The sequence below is a fragment of the Aureobasidium melanogenum genome (genome assembly GCF_000721775.1).
Source record: "Aureobasidium melanogenum CBS 110374 unplaced genomic scaffold scaffold_30, whole genome shotgun sequence".
In the NCBI taxonomy this organism is placed as follows: domain Eukaryota; kingdom Fungi; phylum Ascomycota; class Dothideomycetes; order Dothideales; family Saccotheciaceae; genus Aureobasidium; species Aureobasidium melanogenum.
The window spans coordinates 173,045-192,167 of record NW_024470082.1 but is presented as its reverse complement, the minus strand read 5'-3'; the positions used below and the strand labels follow the sequence as shown (position 1 = coordinate 192,167).

General features: G+C 50.4%; 7 protein-coding genes across 7 annotated transcripts; 2 read left to right on the top strand and 5 right to left on the bottom strand.

Annotated features, from left to right (window-relative positions):
• Positions 1-637: 637 nt before the first annotated feature.
• On the bottom strand, positions 638-2,239 carry M437DRAFT_58914 (uncharacterized protein; the record flags this gene model as incomplete). Its single annotated transcript, XM_041023484.1, has 1 exon — positions 638-2,239. One exon carries the CDS (start codon positions 2,237-2,239, stop codon positions 638-640), a length of 1,602 nt encoding a protein of 533 aa, XP_040875689.1.
• A 705-nt stretch (positions 2,240-2,944) lies between these two features.
• On the top strand, positions 2,945-3,715 carry M437DRAFT_58911 (short chain dehydrogenase; the record flags this gene model as incomplete). Its single annotated transcript, XM_041023482.1, has 1 exon — positions 2,945-3,715. The coding sequence occupies one exon, from the start codon at positions 2,945-2,947 to the stop codon at positions 3,713-3,715; it is 771 nt and encodes a 256-aa protein (XP_040875688.1).
• Positions 3,716-3,904: 189 nt separating this feature from the next.
• On the bottom strand, positions 3,905-5,680 carry M437DRAFT_88434 (sugar transporter family protein; the record flags this gene model as incomplete). The annotated part of the gene is made up of 4 exons (XM_041028831.1): positions 3,905-4,558; positions 4,606-5,306; positions 5,358-5,491; positions 5,547-5,680. The coding sequence occupies 4 exons, from the start codon at positions 5,678-5,680 to the stop codon at positions 3,905-3,907; spliced, it is 1,623 nt and encodes a 540-aa protein (XP_040875687.1).
• A 4,074-nt stretch (positions 5,681-9,754) lies between these two features.
• Positions 9,755-11,461, top strand: M437DRAFT_88433 (putative sugar transporter; the record flags this gene model as incomplete). The annotated part of the gene is made up of 3 exons (XM_041028830.1): positions 9,755-9,955; positions 10,009-11,227; positions 11,283-11,461. 3 exons carry the CDS (start codon positions 9,755-9,757, stop codon positions 11,459-11,461), a joined length of 1,599 nt encoding a protein of 532 aa, XP_040875686.1.
• Positions 11,462-14,538: 3,077 nt separating this feature from the next.
• M437DRAFT_58901 (PIN domain-like protein) lies at positions 14,539-14,973 on the bottom strand (the record flags this gene model as incomplete). Its single annotated transcript, XM_041023479.1, has 1 exon — positions 14,539-14,973. A coding segment is annotated over one exon (435 nt), but the record flags the coding sequence as incomplete, so codon positions are not given.
• Positions 14,974-15,902: 929 nt separating this feature from the next.
• M437DRAFT_88431 (uncharacterized protein) lies at positions 15,903-16,970 on the bottom strand (the record flags this gene model as incomplete). The annotated part of the gene is made up of 2 exons (XM_041028829.1): positions 15,903-16,699; positions 16,754-16,970. The coding sequence occupies 2 exons, from the start codon at positions 16,968-16,970 to the stop codon at positions 15,903-15,905; spliced, it is 1,014 nt and encodes a 337-aa protein (XP_040875684.1).
• Positions 16,971-17,435: 465 nt separating this feature from the next.
• On the bottom strand, positions 17,436-18,908 carry M437DRAFT_69806 (uncharacterized protein; the record flags this gene model as incomplete). Its single annotated transcript, XM_041025352.1, has 5 exons — positions 17,436-17,452; positions 17,507-17,833; positions 17,896-18,048; positions 18,564-18,638; positions 18,683-18,908. The coding sequence occupies 5 exons, from the start codon at positions 18,906-18,908 to the stop codon at positions 17,436-17,438; spliced, it is 798 nt and encodes a 265-aa protein (XP_040875683.1).
• Between the last annotated feature and the right edge of the window lie 215 nt (positions 18,909-19,123).

The following is a 19,123-nucleotide window of genomic DNA, read 5'->3' as shown; positions in this document are numbered from 1 at the left end:
AATACCGTGATAATTGTCAAGGCGGCAAGTCAAAGTATACGTGCTCTGGGCGTGCAAATTGATGGCGGTGCTGCTTCCGAGACAGACCAAATCTCAACGGCGTCGCTTTTTCGATAGCTTTACTGCAAGTCCATCCCAAGTCATGAACAGAAGCTGAGATTGTTTGTTCTTCGTGCTAGAGCTCGAAAGGGTCTTTGGACAAGAGAAGACAAAAGCCAAAGATGTCACTGTCGAATTTTTCATGACTCGGCACGACAGGTGTCAGTTGCAGACCCGTGCGCGACCGGAACCAACAAAAAAAATTCTTGAAACACGCAGCCCTCAAACCTTCTGTTGCACCTGCCTGCTTCAGTCCGGTATTCGAAGATCGCAGAACCAAGATATACAAATTCGTCACAAGCGAAGTCGTTTCATCTGTTAACCCCCTGAAAGGTCTCGGGGAAGTGTTCATCATCGCTCAGACGTCCTCTTGGTCTCATGCCAAGCCTAATCCCACATACCACAAGCTCCGCGACTCGACAAACTCGGCCGACGGCCGAATTGCAAGAATAAGCACAAATACAGAAATCCTTCGGCCGAGTTGGGCCTGATAAAAAGGCTACATCTAGTCATGAAGAACGACCATTTGATTGACGGCCTATTTTATGTGCAGTAGCACAGCCTCGGCCGCTTGCATCTCAAGACAAGCTCGGCCATCTCCGCCTACAACAATCTCTTCCGTTTTGAGCGCTCCAATCTGCGCTCCAGTCTGTGGGTCAAACCTGACGCCGGAAACGCTGATCTCGCTCTTTGCATTTGTACCTGGGGCCTGGAGACGGATTACTCCGAGGCGAGTGCCTGCAGGCCAACACGTGGTGACGGAGACCTCCCGAACGGGACGTTGGCCCGCGGAGTGGTATGTCGAGTCAGTGGTACTGAGCGTGGAAGGGTTAGAAAGACCCTGAGTGCCGTTCCAGATTTGTAGATCGATCAAGACGACTTTGTTGAGTTGTTCGTGATAACGATTGCCAGCTGAGTAGATGGCATATCCGCTAAAGTCGGATGTGTTTGCAGTAGGGAGCTGAGCTATTCGTTGTTGTTTCTCCGAGGCGAGTACATGCGCTATGAAATAATGGCCATAGTACAGACTTCTGATACCTGCTTGGAGGCTTTCGTTCTTGTGCTCATACGGTAAGGGAACAAAGCTAGAGTATTCAGCGTTGGCACCAAGATGGAAATAGACTTTAGGCATGCCGATACTGGCCGCTAGCAAGACATAGTCGACACTCCAAAGAGCAGCGCCAAAAGTGTCGCTGATACCACTGCGACCAGAGCATGAAGCTGAATTGGTTTCACCAAATACAAGAGGTATGCCTGCCTTGTCCGCTGCTGCGACTTGCGGTATGTATTGCGACACGTTGTGCCAGAGCACGCTGTGATTTGAAAGCAGATCTAGACTCAGTCTGTACCAGCGTGCTGTATCGCAAGTTGATTGAGGGTATAAATGGACTGAATATGTATCGATCTTCTCGTGCTCGGTCAACCCAGCACGAGTCAGATTGATGATGTCGAAATCATCGATCTCGTCTTGTTGATCGGGTACCCACGGGGGATCAGCAAAAACAGCAGCTTGAAACTTTGGATGGTGATCTGCTGCTTTATACCAAGGAGATTGAACGATCTGGTCAGAGATGTTTCGCCATTGCTGAATGTACATGGTGACATCCCAGGTGGGTGGTCGCCAGCCTTTGTTGATAAAGTGATCGATCTCGTTGCCTATCTCGAACAGCTTGAGCTTGTCGCCGAGAACGCTGTGAGCTGCTGCAGCTTCCTGGACGGCATTCTGCCATGCGCTTGAGTTGTCCCTGAGATTTAATGTGTACAGAAAGTCTGTGCCTTCAGGAAAGTAAATGCTCCATTGCTCGAACCACGCATTACTGATGTTAAAAGTGTTTGTGACTGTCGTATTTGGTAATGCAACAGCCGAGACGTTCAACTCAGGGTGGTAGTATGTCAGGTCGCCAGTTGTTCCACCTACACGAAATGCTGGAGGCTTGCCAGTGATGTCTGCGATAACATTCATGAGGTTGCGAGTCAAGTTGGAAGAGATGTAGTCCTCGGTCCACACGGGCTCAAGAGAGTATGCATAGGCATCGCGCAAAAGATAACGAAAAGGAAGATGCTTGGGCACGAGCACATCCGTAGCGCTTGCAGCGACGCCAAAGGTTGAGAGGAGGTAGATACGTGATGACTTGACCATGATGAAGAGCTTGATGATGCACCTACCTCAAATGATGTTGGGTGTTACCACTTATGTAGTCGCGGGATTCGTTCGTCAAGCTTTGGATGCTGCATCGATCAGATGTCATGTTCAATGAAGCAGGACGGATACGAGAGACGCAGCGCTGATCAGATCTTCAAAGTCAAACAGGTGTGCGGGGTTGCGGATAATTCAGCAAGAAGCCCTGGTCTTCGGTGTAGCGATACAGCGAGAGGTCACGACGACCGAGAGGAACCTTTGAGCTTGACGACTCAAACAGACGAAAATGCGTATGAGTATCATCGCCATTCGTGTCTGTTGATGGCCGAGGGGCCTTGGGCGAAGGGAGACAGGAGGCGTCGGCTGGGTGAGATTGCGCCCGGAGACGCTCGATCGTCTCATTGTCAAGTCATTTATGATCTGAGCAGCACAGAAGCTATGCAGAACTCATCTCTCTCTTAGTGACAACGATTCATGAAACTAGCTTGTAGCCATATTTCCATTGAAGTAGGCGCTGCAACAAGTAAGAGATGAGCATCAGGGATGGAGAAGCTCGAGTTCCTCAAAATTTGGCCAACACTTCTGACCAAAACAATGACGTGTAGAAAACACCTCGATGGTTACGTAGGAAAGAGCTCTCATACTCTGTACCTTCCCTGATAGAATCAGCATACGCACCTTCCCTAAACCAACCAAGCCCCTAATATGCGCATCCTCATCACAGGCTCCAGCGACGGTCTCGGCCTCCTGACAGCAAAACTTCTCTCCTCGCGCTCCCACCAAGTCGTCTTACACGCCCGCAACGCTTCCCGCGCCAACGATGCAACAACCGCCTGTCCCTCTGCCCACGCCTGCATCACCGGTGATCTTTCCACTCTCGCAGGCATCAAAGCTTTCGCGAAAGAAGCAGATAAACACGGTCCCTACGATGCCGTAATGCACAATGCAGGACTTTACCTGGGTCCTTTCCGCCGCACCGAAGATGGGTTGCCGAGTCTTGTTGCTGTAAACACTCTAGCTCCATACATGCTTGCGTGCTTGATGGCGAAACCCAAGAGATTGATTTTCGTGTCGAGTGGTTTACATCAAAACGGCAATGCTGGTCTCGAGGACATTACATGGAAGCAAAGAGGAGAGGGGAAGTGGAATGATTCGCAAGCATATGCGGATAGCAAGCTACACAACATCATGTTTGCTTTTGCGTTCAACAGACATTATGGCATTCCCACCGCGAGTGTGGATCCTGGATGGGTCAAGACCAAGATGGGTGGGCCGAGTGCCATGGATGATTTGGATGCTGCGGTGGAGACGTTTGCTATGGTGTGCACCGGCGAGGGCGAGGCGGGTAAGAGGGAGGTTGGTCATTATTATCAGATGAAGCAGAGAAACTTCCGAGAGGAGGCGAAAGATATCGAAACGCAGGAGAAGTTGCTAAAGACTCTTGAGGGAGTCACAGGCGTCAAGGTGCCCGAGTAGACACGACATCAATACACGAAGCAAGACAATAACACGACCAGTGCTTTTCATTTTCTCTCAAAACCCGTTCATGCCATCTACGCTATCCGCCAAACAAACAGAGACAATCAACCGATATCCTGTGGGATTACCCGAAGCAATCTTTTGTACTCTGCTCCTCCTCTAAGCGATCTCGATTGTCACGCTTGATCACTGAGACCCAGCTTTCTTCTCGACATCAATGTGAACCTCTTCAATAGTGACACCAGCCTCCTTGGTCATGCCCATCTCATTCGCAAAAGTAGTGGTAGGCTTCCAACCAGCAGAGTTACGAGGGGTAACCTCTTCCAGCATCTTGTCAACCTGCTCAAGCGACAACCCCTTGGTTTCAGGCACGAGGAAATACGCATAAATGCAAGCACAAGTGCACAAAGTACCCCAAACGAAGAACACCTTGGGACCAAGATTGCCCTTGTCTTTGCCGACCATAAATGGAGTTATGACAGCAATAATCGTGTTCCAGAGCCAATTGCTTGCAGTAGAGAGACCTACGCCGCGAGAGCGAATAGGCAAAGGGAAGATCTCGCCGATGAGGACCCAAGCTCCAGGTCCCCATGTCGATGCGAAGAAGGAGATAGCCAAGCAGATGAAAGCTATCTGGGCCTTGGTGGCTGCTTGGTTCTCGGTGGAGATGGCAGTACCCAGAATAGCGGTGAGGAACTGGCAGGTGAGCATACCAAGAGCACCCCAGATGAGAAGAGGGCGTCTGCCGAATCTTTCAATGGTCCAGAAAGAGATGGGTGTAGACAGAACATTGACGAGGGTGGTGATGAGTCCGATCAGGAAGGGGTTGGAGATGGTGCCCTGTTACGTCAGTGAGCTGGACAGAAGTGCAGAAAGAAAAGACTTACGAGCTGCTGGAAGAAAGTAGTGCCAAAGAAGAAGATAAAGTTGACACCAGTCCACTGCTGCATCATCTGAAGAGACGTGCCGAGGATAGTACGGCGCAAGTTGCTGTTGGCCTTCCACAGCGAACCTTTGAAGCAGTTGGCCCACGACGAGAAATAGCTGCCCTGAGGAATGACAGAGAGCTCGTACTCGTGATTGGCAATGATTTCAGCCAATTCTTGTGTGACGAACTGTGAGTCAACAGGCTGGCCACGCACAGAAGCAAGAGCGGCAGCAGCCTTTTCGTGCTGCCCCTTCTTGACAAAGTAACGCGGCGACTCTGGCAGGAAAGCGATACCCACACCGAGGATTAGCGCCCAAGCGAGCTGGACAGCCACGGGGATACGGTACGATCCACTGTCCATGCGATCCTGGGTGGCATAGACGACAACCGAAGCAAGCAAGATACCAATCGTGATACAGAATTGGTAACAAGCAATCAAGGCGCCACGGACCTTTCGAGGACAGATTTCAGACATGTAAAGAATTACAACGGCAGATTCGAAGCCAACCCCAAGTCCGGCAATGAAGCGGCCAGCGGCCATGAGACTGATAGTAGTTGAGATGATTTCCATGATGACGCCGATGGAGAAAACCACGCAGCCAAGCATGATCGTAGTGCGACGACCGAAGAAGTCGGCAAGATCGCCAGCAATGAGAGCACCTGTGGAATGTCAGAACGCTTGACAGACAAGATAAACAGGATATGACACACCGAAGAAGGTTCCAGCGGACAGGATAAATGTGACGAGGGCCTTGTCACTAGACCCAACCACAAAATCGTCCTTGGGAGTGTCGTAAGGAAGACCAGTAAAAGTGTGGATGGCATACTTCATACCCATGACACCGCTTAATTGCTCGTCAGTCTTGTCCGAGATAACGAGCAGCACTATCATCGACTTACCTGATCCAACCGACATCATAACCAAAGTAAATACCGCCGAACGAGGCAAAGGCACACATCAGATAGGCCTTGAAGGTGACTGGGGCTTCGATGCGGTCGACATCAGCCGTACCGCGGATAGTAGGTGGAGCCATCTATGGTAGATGTATGGATGATGCTCGTGGGAATTGGTGTGGCTGTCAAACGAGGGAAGAAGTGCTCAAGACAGAGCTCGTCAAACAACTCGTTACTACGACGGGCTGTTGAGACGGTTTCGTATGCAAGGAATGAAAGTTCCAAGGGAGTAGAGGGGGCTTTAGGAGACATCTTATACTCGACGGGCAGGTCAGTGCGCCATGTCACTGGTAGAAGAAGGCACGATGGGCTGGAGGAAAAAGTGCAGACAAGGTTCCGCCATGCTCAAATTGTAAGCAAGACACTGACCGGACACTCAATCTTTAGCCTCATCTGCCCATTTCGGTGGTGAGGGGCCCCGCATGGTCCACCACGAAACATGGCCATCTTTAACCATTGTCGTCCTCCAGGAACCCAATCTGGAAGAGACTTTGGCGCCATCATTCTCCAGAACATCCCCACGTGCTGATGCCCATAATGATCTCTACTCGCGAATTACCATATGGTCATAAAGATCAGTAGGTGATCGTGTGCTGGCAAGCCTGCTTCGAATGAGTTCCATCACTGCAAATCAAGCAGGTAACCTCTAGAGTCTTCCGCTCAGGAGTCCAGCCTCGAGATGAGTGCGGCAGGTTGTTTGAGGGCAAGTTTTACTCTGCCAAAAGGCGTTGTTCGTCTCGCTTGCAACCTCTTCGTTCTAAGCAAGCTCGACGCCTGCTGTTGAGAGCCAAGACAAGGCGTCAGCAACTCTGTCTTAGTGTATACCATCGTCTCATTTTCTTGCTATACTTTCTTTCAGCTCATCTCTTCAGGGTTTGCAGAGTCCCAAGACCTCAGGTTGCCAGAGTTTACTGTCACTACCAGCGAACATCAATCAGAGATGGAATGCATGCACCGAACAGAGCGAGGCGTCAAGCTCTCGAGATTTCGCCAAGGTATGCTTTCCCCAGACGAAACCAGCACCGTTTTCTGGGGAGATGATCCAGAACAAAGTCTATTTGAACTGTACAGAACAGCGCTGGCCCTCGTGAGTAGCTTCCAAATTGATGCACAGCCAAGAAAGCTTTCTCCCTGTTGTTATAGAAGTTTGGAAGTGAAGAGACCTGCAATCGGCCCTTCTTTGCGGGGTAAAGAGATTGTGGAAAACGCTTCGAAGACGCCATGATTGGGCGCTGAAGCCATGCTGTAGGTAGGCAGCCGATGTCCAGGCGTCGTGCTGGATGAGAGTACTTCTCTCGAGTCCCACGATATCCTCAGTCATTGCACGAGTGTACTTGTCAAAAATTCACATCATTGGATACGAAGTCAGTCACGTTTGGTAGAACACCTCACTTTCGCGCGACAAGTCTTGTCCCAGTGCTTGTGACATCCAAACGCGTGATTGTATATTTGCGGTGATGAGTCAACTTTTACACTAAGAGTAGATAATTTTGTCGGAAGCTATTGCTCCAACAACGTCCGATATGGTCTAGTGGCTAGGATTTCTCGCTCTCAAAGCGTTCGCATGAACAACTAGGTCCGAGGAGGCCGGGGTTCAATTCCCCGTGTCGGAATCTTCGTTTGCTTTTGCTCTGGTGATGTTTCTGATAATAGGACCGAGAGGAAGCCATTTCTTTTTCAAAAATTTTGCTGCGAGATCTTGGTGCCGAGGCTTCGAAGTTTTTGGACTCTGGTTTTCGAGCTTGGTGGGCTTGGCGGGCAGGGTCGTGGCTCTAGCAATGGTTTTCGGAGCGTTTGAGAGCTATCTTGGTCGACAGCGATGTCTAGCATAGATGATTGAGTATCTATGGTATGAATAAGAGTATGCTTGTTGATATTGTAGAGTTTTGAAGTGCTAATGGTCGCAGTGGAGGCGATATGCACAATTCTATAAATTCTCCATCAGCGTTCCGGAGTCCACCCATCAGTCGTTGCAGTCCAGGTGCAACCTAATAGTGAAGAACACATATTTCCAGCAAAGCGACTTGAGAAAAAGGAGGCTTTGGAGTGATCTATGATGTGCTTGTCTAAGTTATAACAACGATACTGCTTCTCTCTGAATGAGTGTTACTCTAATCGACCATACTGTTCCACGTGGCAAGGCAAAGCAACAAGGACAGCCGATGGCCACGGTCAGTCAGATATCCAGATCTCTTTGCTTCTATCTTGGATCCATTCACACGGTTTGAGGCACGAAGCAGCGGTCTCGGTGGTAATGATTATATCGCCTGACTCTTTAGGATATATCGATCCTGACGAAAGAGAGAAACCCTCGAGGCGAACCTGCCCTCCAACCTCGATGAACTTCGATAGCCATGACTGCACATATGGCATTGAGTTGGAGCCACGCGTTACAGAGAGGACATATGGTGCATTGGCCACAGACCATGTGGCAGCGAACTCACCAAAGGTGAACAAGCTGAACGACAAGACTCAAACGTCGTCGTCTTGTCTATGTAGGGCTTCGGCAGATATTCACGAGCGATGAGATGAAAGGATCGACATCATGTCAACGATGCACCGTCGATACGACACCCCGCGTGGAGGTCCCCATGGGCGACTCGGGTTCTTCGTCTTGCAGACAGACGATCACATGGTGGGAGGTCTCGAAACGTTCCACCAATCACCTAATCAGGCTGAATAGGCCTTTAGCGCTTGAGACAGTCTTTCCATGTTCGTACAGAGTACTTCTGTACTATTCATAAGTTTGGTACATGTGCGGCATTGCTATCCGCGGAATAACTTGCTTGTCAATGATCATCAATATAGAGGCAAGCAACAGTGGCAGAACAGTTAACAGCGATGAAAGCGGTGGAATGTGATGAGAGCGACGAAAGCGGCAGGCACGAGAATGCGGCGAATCTTCTTGGTCAGAACTTCTTTCCCAGATGGTCAGAAGTCTTCGTCAGTCTGTTCCTGGCTTGCGCTCGTCGGACCGTCTCATCAACCATCAGGAGAAATTTCCACCTTCAGTCCATCACTTCTACCTCTCATCCTACCGAAGGATGATTGCGCAAACTCTGGTTCTCGAAATCTCAAATTCTCCTCAAGGTTGTAGGCGTCACTACCACTTCCCGGATACGAAGGCAGGTTTGCTGGTCGTATTGACCCATGTACCGTTTGTTGCTCCCGCCGGTCTCCTTGGCCGTCTGTTCCCTTCTGTCATTCATCCCCAGTTCTCGTCGCTTCACGAATCAGCCGTCCCAATGTGCCGATTTTGATATCTGCTCGAGTCTCGCGCTTTGTTGTTCGGCACATTTGATGCTTGATCTGAAGGCTTGACTTTCAACATCTCCAGATGTCGGTCGATACACTCGGCTCATCTTGCAAGTCGAGGCTGAAGACCATGTGATGAATCGATATTGATCTGATGAAGATCCCGCCTTATCGGGTCATGTATATACGGCACGAAGCCAATGAAGAGCCCTACTGCAAGGGGCCCTCCTTACTGGTGACCGCAGTTGAGCCCAGAAGTGGCCACATGCGCATGAAAGACACGTTCGAGATGCGCACTACTCATGTCCTCAATTTCCGTGTGTCAATCATCCATCTCGAGAAGAATTCCTCCTGTCTGTGAGGTTTGCGATCGCAAAAGACGTTTGAGGCATGAATCTTGTCACGGTTAAATGCAAGAAGCCTTGAGTTTGGCGCGCTTAAGCCGGCTTAACTCGGCTTGATTGGCGAATAAGCACTTGCCCCCTCCGGCCAATATCTCGACGCTATACCGCATCCGCCCATGTAGCGAGTATCTGTATCAAGCGAAGGATGCAAACGTTTCAAAGCCGCGGGCGTCCGCACTCTTTCTTCAGCAACAAGTGGTAGGGCGTGGTCTCCCACCGGGTGGCGGGATGAACGGGTCTGCTACTCGGTACATTCAGCGGTCAAAACACCGCATCGGCTGACACGGCTGAATGCGTAGCGTGGCTCCTTCCCCAGACGATGCTACCCCCCGGACGTTACTACCCCACGCCCCGAACTCTCCACATGTCTGTCCCGTATGTACCTCCACTTGGTTATAAGTGCCCATCCCCACCTGTTGATCTTCACTCTCGTCCACTCCAATACCCACTCTTCCTCGCCAATCCCCCAGCTTCTTTGAGGAGGCTTCCGACATCATGAACCGCGATAACGAGTCCAAGCCGGTCTACACCGAGGAGATCGAGAAGCCTGGTGTTGAATACAATGAAAAGAAGGATATCAATCAGAGGGCTGAGGCCATTGAGGCCGAAAATGTCGAGCACCAGATGACTGTGCTCCAGGCCGTCAGGGCTTACCCTATGGCTTCATTCTGGGCCTTTGTCTTCTCCTGCACAATCGTAAGTTAACATTTCCTCCAAGTATGTCAACGTACAGCGGTTGACACCTCCAGATCATGGAATCCTACGATGTTTTCCTGATTGGTAACTTCGTCGCCCTCGATGCTTTCAAACACAAATTCGGAGTGCCATCCGACACAAAACCTGGACAATTTGTCATCGAAGCGAAATGGCAGTCCGCTCTCCAAGTTTCTGGTCAACTCGGCGCTCTCATTGGTGTCTTCGTCGCTGGTCCTCTGACCTCCCGTATTGGTTACCGCTATGCCACTTTGACTGGACTCATGCTCCTCAACGCCTTCATCTTCATCTTCTACTTCGCAAACTCCATGCCCGTCATCTTTGCAGCTCAGATCCTTGAGGGTATCCCATGGGGTATCTTCATCGCCAACGCTCCTGCTTACTGTTCCGAGATCGTGCCCCTCAGACTCAGAGCTCCCGCAACTCAGATGTTGCAAATGTTCTGGGCTATTGGCAGTATCATCGTTGGCGCCGTTACATACGTTTATAACAAGGATCCCCATGAGAGAGCCTACAAGATTCCCATCGCTCTCCAGTGGATGTTCCCTACTCCTCTCGCCGTCCTTATCTGGTTCGCCCCTGAGTCCCCTTGGTGGTTGACCCGCAAGGGCAAGTACGAGCAGGCAGCACACTCAGTCGAACGCCTTGGTCGCAAGTCCGCCGTCAACTCGGCTGATCAAGTTTCCATGATGCGTCGTGTCATCGAGATGGAAGCATCTCAGAAGAAGCCCAGCTACGTCGAGCTCTTCAAGGGTACCGATCTTCGCCGTACCTTCATCGTCTGCTTCGTCTACGCTGCCCAGAACTTGACTGGTAACTTGATTGCCAATCAGGCCGTTTACTTCTTCCAGCAGGCCGGTGTCAACGACAACACCGCTTTCGCCCTTGGTCTCATCACTTCCGCTCTTCAGATGATCTTCGTCATGCTGTCCTGGATCCTTACCACCTACTACGGCAGAAGATCCATCTACCTGTGGGGCTCAGCTGTCAACACCATCCTCTTGATCGCTCTGGGTGTCGCTGGATCGGTCGGCAAGTCGAACGCTGCCAACCTTGCTCAGGCTTCTCTCGGTCTCATTGTTTCTGTCCTCTTCACCCTCGGTCCCGCCCCTGCATCGTGGGTCATCATCGGTGAAACCTCTGCTATCCGTCTCCGTCCCCTCACCACTGGTATCGGTCGTGCAACCTACTACATCGTCGAAATCCCTTGCATTTTCCTCGCCTCCTACATGCTCAACCCTAACCAGGGCAACCGTAAGTTTTCATCCTTGGCACTCATTCCGTACGGATTTACTAACTCTTTCACTAGTTGGTGGCAAGTGCGGTTACGTCTGGGGCGGCACTGGTCTCATCTGTCTTATCACCGCATACTTCTGCGTGCCTGAGATGAAGGGCAGATCTTACCGTGAGATTGACATTCTCTTCAAGCGCAAGGTTGATGCTCGTCACTGGACTAAGACCGATGTTGATGTCAACGATGATGAGTAGATGTTTGACTCGATCATGGGATACGATGTCGTCAGTCTCGAGGCTTTGATGAATGAGACGACATATGAATGTTGGATAATGCAAATTACATGCAATGATACCTCTTTTTCTTTTTGATCCATGTTTTCTTTTACGCTTGTTGGAAGTGACCACAACCTGGTGTTATGCTTGCGACAAACCAATTCCGTCTCACCTTCGACTGATAGTCATGGGTCTCACGATCCTGTTCCTTACCTTTTCATTTTTGAGTCTTACAAACATCCCCAGCTGTCATCAACTTCGCTTTTTTCTTCTGATCAGCGAATCCCTTCCATTACATTTAGTCATCGCCGCCCCGATGAAATCACTGCCACGGACCTCTGCAAGATCTACCGCGATGGCAAAGTCTCAAGGGACCGACAGGTACGAGGGGATGGAGGTCAGTATACCAATTCAATATCTTTTAGTTCCCCTCGACGGTGGTCATCTCCATCAGTATATGGTATGCCTCAACCTCCACAGTGTAGATAAGCCCCTGATCCAGACTCAGGAGGCTTCAGCCTTATCCCCCTGCTCTTCCTGCTTGGCCTTCCAAGCATGATCATCATCATCTTCCAAGTTTCCATCCCTAACTTCCGCCCTGAAGATTTTGAATCCTGGCTTTCTAGACTTGGTTTGTCTTTGAGCTTTGGGTGCTTGATGTCCTTGTTCGGGTTTTCGATATTCGGATTGCAGGGATATATATTCTAAGGGTATCGGTGTATCGCGATGACGAGGTGAACGAAGGCAAAGTCATGAACAGAACTAGAATAGGTAGCACTAGCAGTCACAGAAGTCGATGAGGGAGTGTCGTGGGGAGTAGAGCATCTTACGTGAACACAACCCTCTCCATTGCATCAGAAGCGAGCGACGGAGGAACCCGCTGTCGCTGACCTCACCGATGTTTTGGGAAGACTCGTGGATAGTATGGACCCCATGCCCGTAGCGTTTACTCTTGGATTGACTTGCTTTTGGGTCTCGTCCTGTAGGCTGGATGAATTCCGAAACGACCAAACAGAAGGTCAAGTCCAATGCACATGTAAGTACAGATGTAAAGTGATGGCAGAGCTTCTTTTATATCTTGTCGAGGTTAGTACTCAGATGGGCCAGCCATCGGTTTCGTACTTTGCATTATGTGTCTATCTCGTGATTCCATGTACCAGCGGTGTTATGCGCCCCAAATTCCTCCCACAACCCATCTTCACAATACCAGGACCATCCTCATCCAGGGACATTCGCATCTAATCATCAAGCGTAAGATCAATGGTCTCAGGCGCCTTCTTCTCAAAGTGCTTCAGTCGAGCAGCAGCGATTGCTTGTCGTGAGTCTAGAGGAGGAGAGACTGATGCAACTGCATGGGTGATCGTTGCAGAAGGCGCTGGAATAGGGAGAGCTGTTGCAGAAGGCATTTGGGCATGAGCAACTTTTGCAGAAGCGGAAATTGGTCCACGAGCATAGGTGCCAGAAGAGGGGATCGTTGCAGGTGCTGTATCTTCGTCTTCGCTCCCAAGGTCGATGACTACTTGGCTACGCCTTGAGGGTGGTTGTTGGAAGGTTGTTGGCTCGATAGGTGGGTGTATATTCGAGGACGATGAGACTGGTATCGGGTTCGGCCTAGGCGAAAGCGTATCTTCGTGGAAGGCCATAGTGTGTGGCTGTGGTGATAACCATGATTCAGCTTTCCAGTCACCCTGGCTGCTCGGTGGCATCTGGCTGTTTGGCGCTTGAATGCATGCTTCCTCTGTCGAAGCTCTTGTTGTATTACTTGCGGCGTGTTGTGAGAAGGAGATATCAGAAACTCTGCGAGGTGTATCGACCATCGAGTCAAAGGACTGGTAAGAAGCGCTGCGAGACAGAGCGTCTTGACTACTCCGTGAAGCAATCTCCGACAGCATAGATGGGTTCCGTACAAGTGCTCGAGGCAATTGGAAGCCTTTCTTGACTGGCGGTGTCGCCGCTTCAGGCTCGGTTGGCTCAGCTTCTTTGTTGAATTCAATTGTTTTGCCGTGTCTTTTTGTCGGTTTGCGCTTCGTTGCAGGTTTGCTGGCTGTGCCGGGTGAGCTCGTCGAGGAGGTAACATCTTCTCCGTCAGCCATATTCTTCTTTCGTTTCTTTAGTGCCAGCTTCGCTGTCCCGTCTGTTGACTGCACAGACGTCTGACTGTCAAGATCTGGCTCTGTCTCGGTAGCCTTGCGCTTCGTCGGTTTTGATTGGCTTGCGATCTGTTTGAGCCTTTGCATCTCCGCTTCTCCAAGTGCATTGACCAGAATGTACTCGAGGAGCCCTACTTCCACAGGTGCAGTTGGATCAAACCCTTCTGCCCAGTCTTCATTATCAGGTTGTTTCCACAAGTTGAGCTCGGTGCGTTTCCTCGGGTTGAAGGTTACTTGTCTTTCTAGACAATCTGCATTGTGATCTCAACCTCGCTTCTGGACCATCTGCAGCTCAAATACCAGATTCTTGTCGACCGCCTCGGGTGTCGTTTGAACAAGCTCCTTCGTCAAGAGTATAGGCAGTATATGCCTGAGATACTCTTTGGTGCTGAAGTTGAACATGTGCAGCAAAAAAGGACGTAGTTTTGCTTCGTCAATCGGCACGTACCATCCATTCTTTAAGCCTCTTAGATCATTGGCTTGCTCTGGACTTGACGCCTTGGGCTCGCGATAGTTTCTGACGTGCAAGTCTCGAGGATAGCCAGGTGGTACGTAGACACTTCTGCTGCCTGGCATTTGGAAATATTCTCGTAACGACTCTGTAAAGCAATGAAGCTGTCGTAGAGGAGTTTCGCAAAGGACCTTGCCCAATCTGCCGTTGTCGAATTGTGCGGCTTCCAGCGCTGCTGTCGGTCCGCAGCCAGGCAAACCTTTGGTATCGTAGTCTCCTCCACTTAGAAGAGCGAACAGAATGAGACCTTGTCGATTAATGCGATGGTTCTGCTCAATGACATCTGCTCGATAAATCCGGACCAGAGTATCGCTTTTCTTCGCGGTGTTACCACATCCTTCACGATGCTCCTTGATCAGCACCCTGGCTCCAAACATCAACGCATCACCATCTTCTTACCAGACAGCATCAACAATACCCAGTTCATTCAATCTCGCACACTCTGCCTCAGCTTCAGCAGGAGCCCGATGATGCGGAATCTTCAACATATTCAACATCTTCCTCAGCAAATCGATTTTCTTCCAATCAATTCTTCCCGCAACACCACCTCTCTTCCACGGCCGAGAAGGTCCATCAAAAATAAGGATAGGCTGAATATTCATACGCATAAGTTTGAGTACTCTCCATAAGATTGCCTTTTCGATGGGATTGGCTTCAGGCACTTTTTGACGGATTGCATGGACTTGGGCATCGCTGAGATTGTGGAAGCGCCAGCCGGCTTCGTCGATGGCGACGCGTAAAGGTCGCCTGTGTTTTTGGAAGTGGTCTGTCGATAGTTGGGCGAGTGACTTTATCTCGCCTTCGCCGAGGATATCCCAGAGGCTGGTGATGTGATTAGTGGTGTTTGAGACCTGCTACAATGAGTTGTTCTGTACCCAGGAATGCCCATACTGAGCAGCGCATGAGTATAGTATCGTTGTTAAGAACACAGGACGTGAAGTTGGTGGGAAAACGCGACGCGCCCGAAAATGCGGACGCTGTCGGACCGAGCAAAATTGCTTGTGAAATCTGCAAGTCAGATTGTCACTGGCCAAACCCTGCCCGAATATGGCGACAATTCCAGAGAGCCTGATATCTTCAGATCTAGAGTGTCATGCTCTCAATGGAAAGAGGTGATTATCTCGATCTCTTTCTACGTTCTCATGGCTATTTTCTTCTGCTCGCCAGATGTACATCTTCATTTTACCCGTAGGTGACTTGCTTTGGCCACTGATGCCTGTTCTTGGGAATGTCCACCAACATGCGAGCATTGTCATAGCTGGTGGAGCTCCTTCGTTCTCATAAGATGTGCCGAAAATCAACTGGTCGGGTTCTTTGTTCTTTCTTTGTATGCAACGGGTGATTTCTCGTGGCTTCATTCTTTGTCACCCTGCATCTGGCTTCTGCGAGCAGCACAACCTCGTTGGATTTGGGATCTGTTATGACACTTTGATTGATTGACATTGAAACTTGTCGGCAAATCTCCTCCCTTGACGCCAGATGCCAGAGAGCCGCTACGCTCTCTGAGCCTGACTTCTCGCATGATACTTCTTCCTTCTCTTGTTGTCCGATACCTCAAGCTTTCTATGACTTGATCCGCCTTTCTTTCCGACTTTCATGCATACAGAAGGAACCTCCGATGCCTTCCATTATCATGCTCTCATATCTCTGATCATCATACAGTTCGGAAAACACTCTTCTCTCGATCGACAAGCTCCATCAACTCTTGATCAGCTCCAACAAAGTCCGTTCTCCCCTTGGATTTGTGTTCCGTTTCAGCTCACTTCTTGCGACGAGTACCGTGTCCGATCTTCGTAGGGATCTCCAGGTACTGACTGACGAGGCGGATAGTGGGTGTATTGGGGAGGGTTGCAGCCGGGTATTCATTAGACTTGGGTGTGGTAGGGGTGGGCTGCTGGATCATGATAACAGGGGCGGCGAGATGGATAGGCGTCTGAGGTACTTGGTGCTCAGTGACGAGGTGCTCAAGGGGCTTGCTTTCGGCAGGTTCGGTGTTTTCCTGGTCGTCTTGTTCGTGGTATCGCTCTGCTCCAACTCCAGTGATGATTTTTTCGGCCTCAGACATGGAATGAGGGTGACCAGGAGTCTTGTCAAAGTCTCCAGACTTTGGGGCAGCGCTCTCGACAGACTCGACCTCAACAGCATCGCATAAACGCATGACAGCAGTGTCGACAGATGCAATCTCACGCTTTTGGATGCGCAGTGGGAGAACAGTAACGTCGTTGACCTTCTCTAGGTGAGTCGGAGGTGCTGGCGCCTCAGCGGACTTGACAGGCAGAGGAGGTAAGGGGCGGTGAGTCTGCGAGTCGCGTAGAATCATACCAGTTGCGGCGTATGGATCAGGGACAGGAATGGCAGGCGCGTTGTCAGGAGTCGTAATGTCCAGACAACGTTCTCTTGGGAGAGGGAAGTTGCGAGGCGAGTTCTTGTTGGAGTCACGGAAAGCTGGGTGGATGAGAGAGGGTTTGGGAGGCCCAGAATGGCTCAACAGAGTGGGTAGCTCATGGCTCTCATCGTTCAGAAGCTTATTGTTGGTAGCTTGTAGAATAGCAAGGACTGGCGGTGGTGAGTGCGCGTTTCGTTCAAAACAGGAAGGGATGAGATGCATACCCAACGCGCCCTCAACCATAGACAGGAGAATGATGACGGCGATGAGTGGGATCAGAGCTCTTGTGGCGGAGAAGTTGATGATGGCCCATGTGGCAGTGCCCAAAAGCATCGCGATCAGAAGCATGCAGAGGCCCACGAGATAGAATCTCTTGCAGCATCTTGCGATAGTCGCAACGGTGGGTGGGCGCACGCAGGCGATGGTGTTGACGAAGGGCATGATGCGTGGCAATTTGCGTTACAGGTTTGGTAACAAGAGTGGAGGTGGAGGTGTTGTGTGTGGTGTTTGTCGAAAGAGTTGATGGAGTGGTGGCTGGACGAAAGAAAGCAAAACAACAATGCTGCTGCGAACACGAAAACCTTGGTTTCTCACGAGAACTCCCAAGACTGTTGCAAAAGTTACAGAAAGCACTGGAACAATACACATGGCACGAGAATGTATTTACGGTTGAATTGAAATGGATTAGAACACAAGTTTTCTCATCACAGTGCCCCTCTTCCAAGATATTCTTAAGCTCAGAGACCTCTCCTCAGGAGCTACTCGTTTTGCTCATACCATCATGTCCGAATGCACGCCATCTCTACCAGATCCATGCACTGGAGAATCGCTCTGGCCAAACTTCTTTCCACCCATACGCGCCTCCATGTTGATGCCGACCTCCAGAGTGACATATCAGCCACAACCTTACACGCGCGAAGCAACTTGATATCTCGTCAGCAAGGTACGTTGTCGAGCGACAAGCAGGTCAAACTCACGAGAAGACTCAGGGACGAGTCGAATGGTGTTTCTGCCATTCTGCGTAGGGAGACGAGTGTCTTGCTCGATGAAAGGATCGCTCAAAGGAGAGATCAAAGTCGGGAAAGGAGAGCCACGATCAGAGCGACGACGGCGGTGGACAGGCTCAGGAGGCAGGGGACGCTCAGCCAGATGGCGGCGGTACAATTCTTCTTGAGAGGGCTCTTCGTTTACAATAGAGAGTGGTGATGAGCCAATGTGATAGAGCTCAATCTCTTCGTCGTTGAGAGGCACGATGTAGGAGCTGCTGCCGCGGTAGCCCGGCTCATAACGGAGATGACCGAATGCTATCAGACGCGCACACGTTAGCCATGTAAGAGATGACAGACTTGGTGCACAGGATACATACTAATCGTGACGACAAACACGAAAGCCAACAAGAAAGCGATGAGTAGGGAGACCCAAACAGCGAAGGGTTTGCCTGAGTGTGCGCTCCAGATGGTGAGCGAGAGTAGGAGGACATTGATGAGCACTCCAAAGATGAAGCAACCGTGGCGGCACACTGGGAGACACATCTTTGCTGGAGAGGGAGAGGTTGCAAAAGATATTGATGATATGCGTGTTGCGTGGAGAGAGGTGATGTGTGTTAGGGAGAAGTTTCGTAGAGACACGTGCAATGGTAAACAAGTAGGGGTCTGCTCGGAGCTAGTCTACGGGCCGCAGCGCTTCCTTCGAGCAACCACATTTTCCGTACTTCACGTCACGCTCGAGGTCAAGCCAAGCAGTCATGCATAGAGTGTCATGGATATCAAAGTTCAATGAAAGTGCAATTCAGGTGTGCTGAGCTCCATCTGCCTCCTGATCCTCCTGAGCTGTCCTTAGCTCTACTTGCAAGTGCCTCATCCCACGGCGAAACGCTTCGATCTTTCCCAACCCCTGATGCAATGTTCAAAAGAGAGCTTGCACTTTCGACGAAGAAGAAAAGAGCAGAAAAGATGCTGTTCGTGCTAGTTGGGCGCACCTATCATGAGGGATCAGCCACTGCATGAGTATACATAGATCACTGAGGTCACTCACGGGAAACAAAGAAAAGTTGTGCGCCATAGAGAAAGGAGTGTTTCTTGAGGGCGAGATCACTTCTTGGCTGTTCACCTCTATCAGTTCAGCTCGTTCAGCGCGCAGGTGGCATAACTTACCAGACTTGTGCTGATCGTCGCAAGTAATGCTAGCAGACTCGACGATGCGGATAGTCTCACGACCAACGGCGCGCTGAGGAGCCTGTTGAGGCATACTGGCAGTGGTGCGGGCGGTGCCAGAGGGGCGGCGGATAGTAGGCAGCTCGATGGGACGAGCGTTGGGTTCGTCGCTTGAGGAGGACGAGAAGGTGTAGGCCGAAGCCGAGTCTTTCTTGCCGAAGCACATGTTGGTGTAGTTGTTATCTTCTTGTGTGTAGGTTGAAGAGGTTGCTCTGTAGAGATGAAGACCGTGCTCGCGGACGTCTGTGGTTGTATGTTGGAAAGAGAAGGAAAGAAGCGATGCTCGACTTCTCTGAATATGGATGCGAGAACAAATACTCTGGGAACCAAGATTGAACGGAATATCTCAAAGACACTGATGCTTAAATTGACTATCACTCA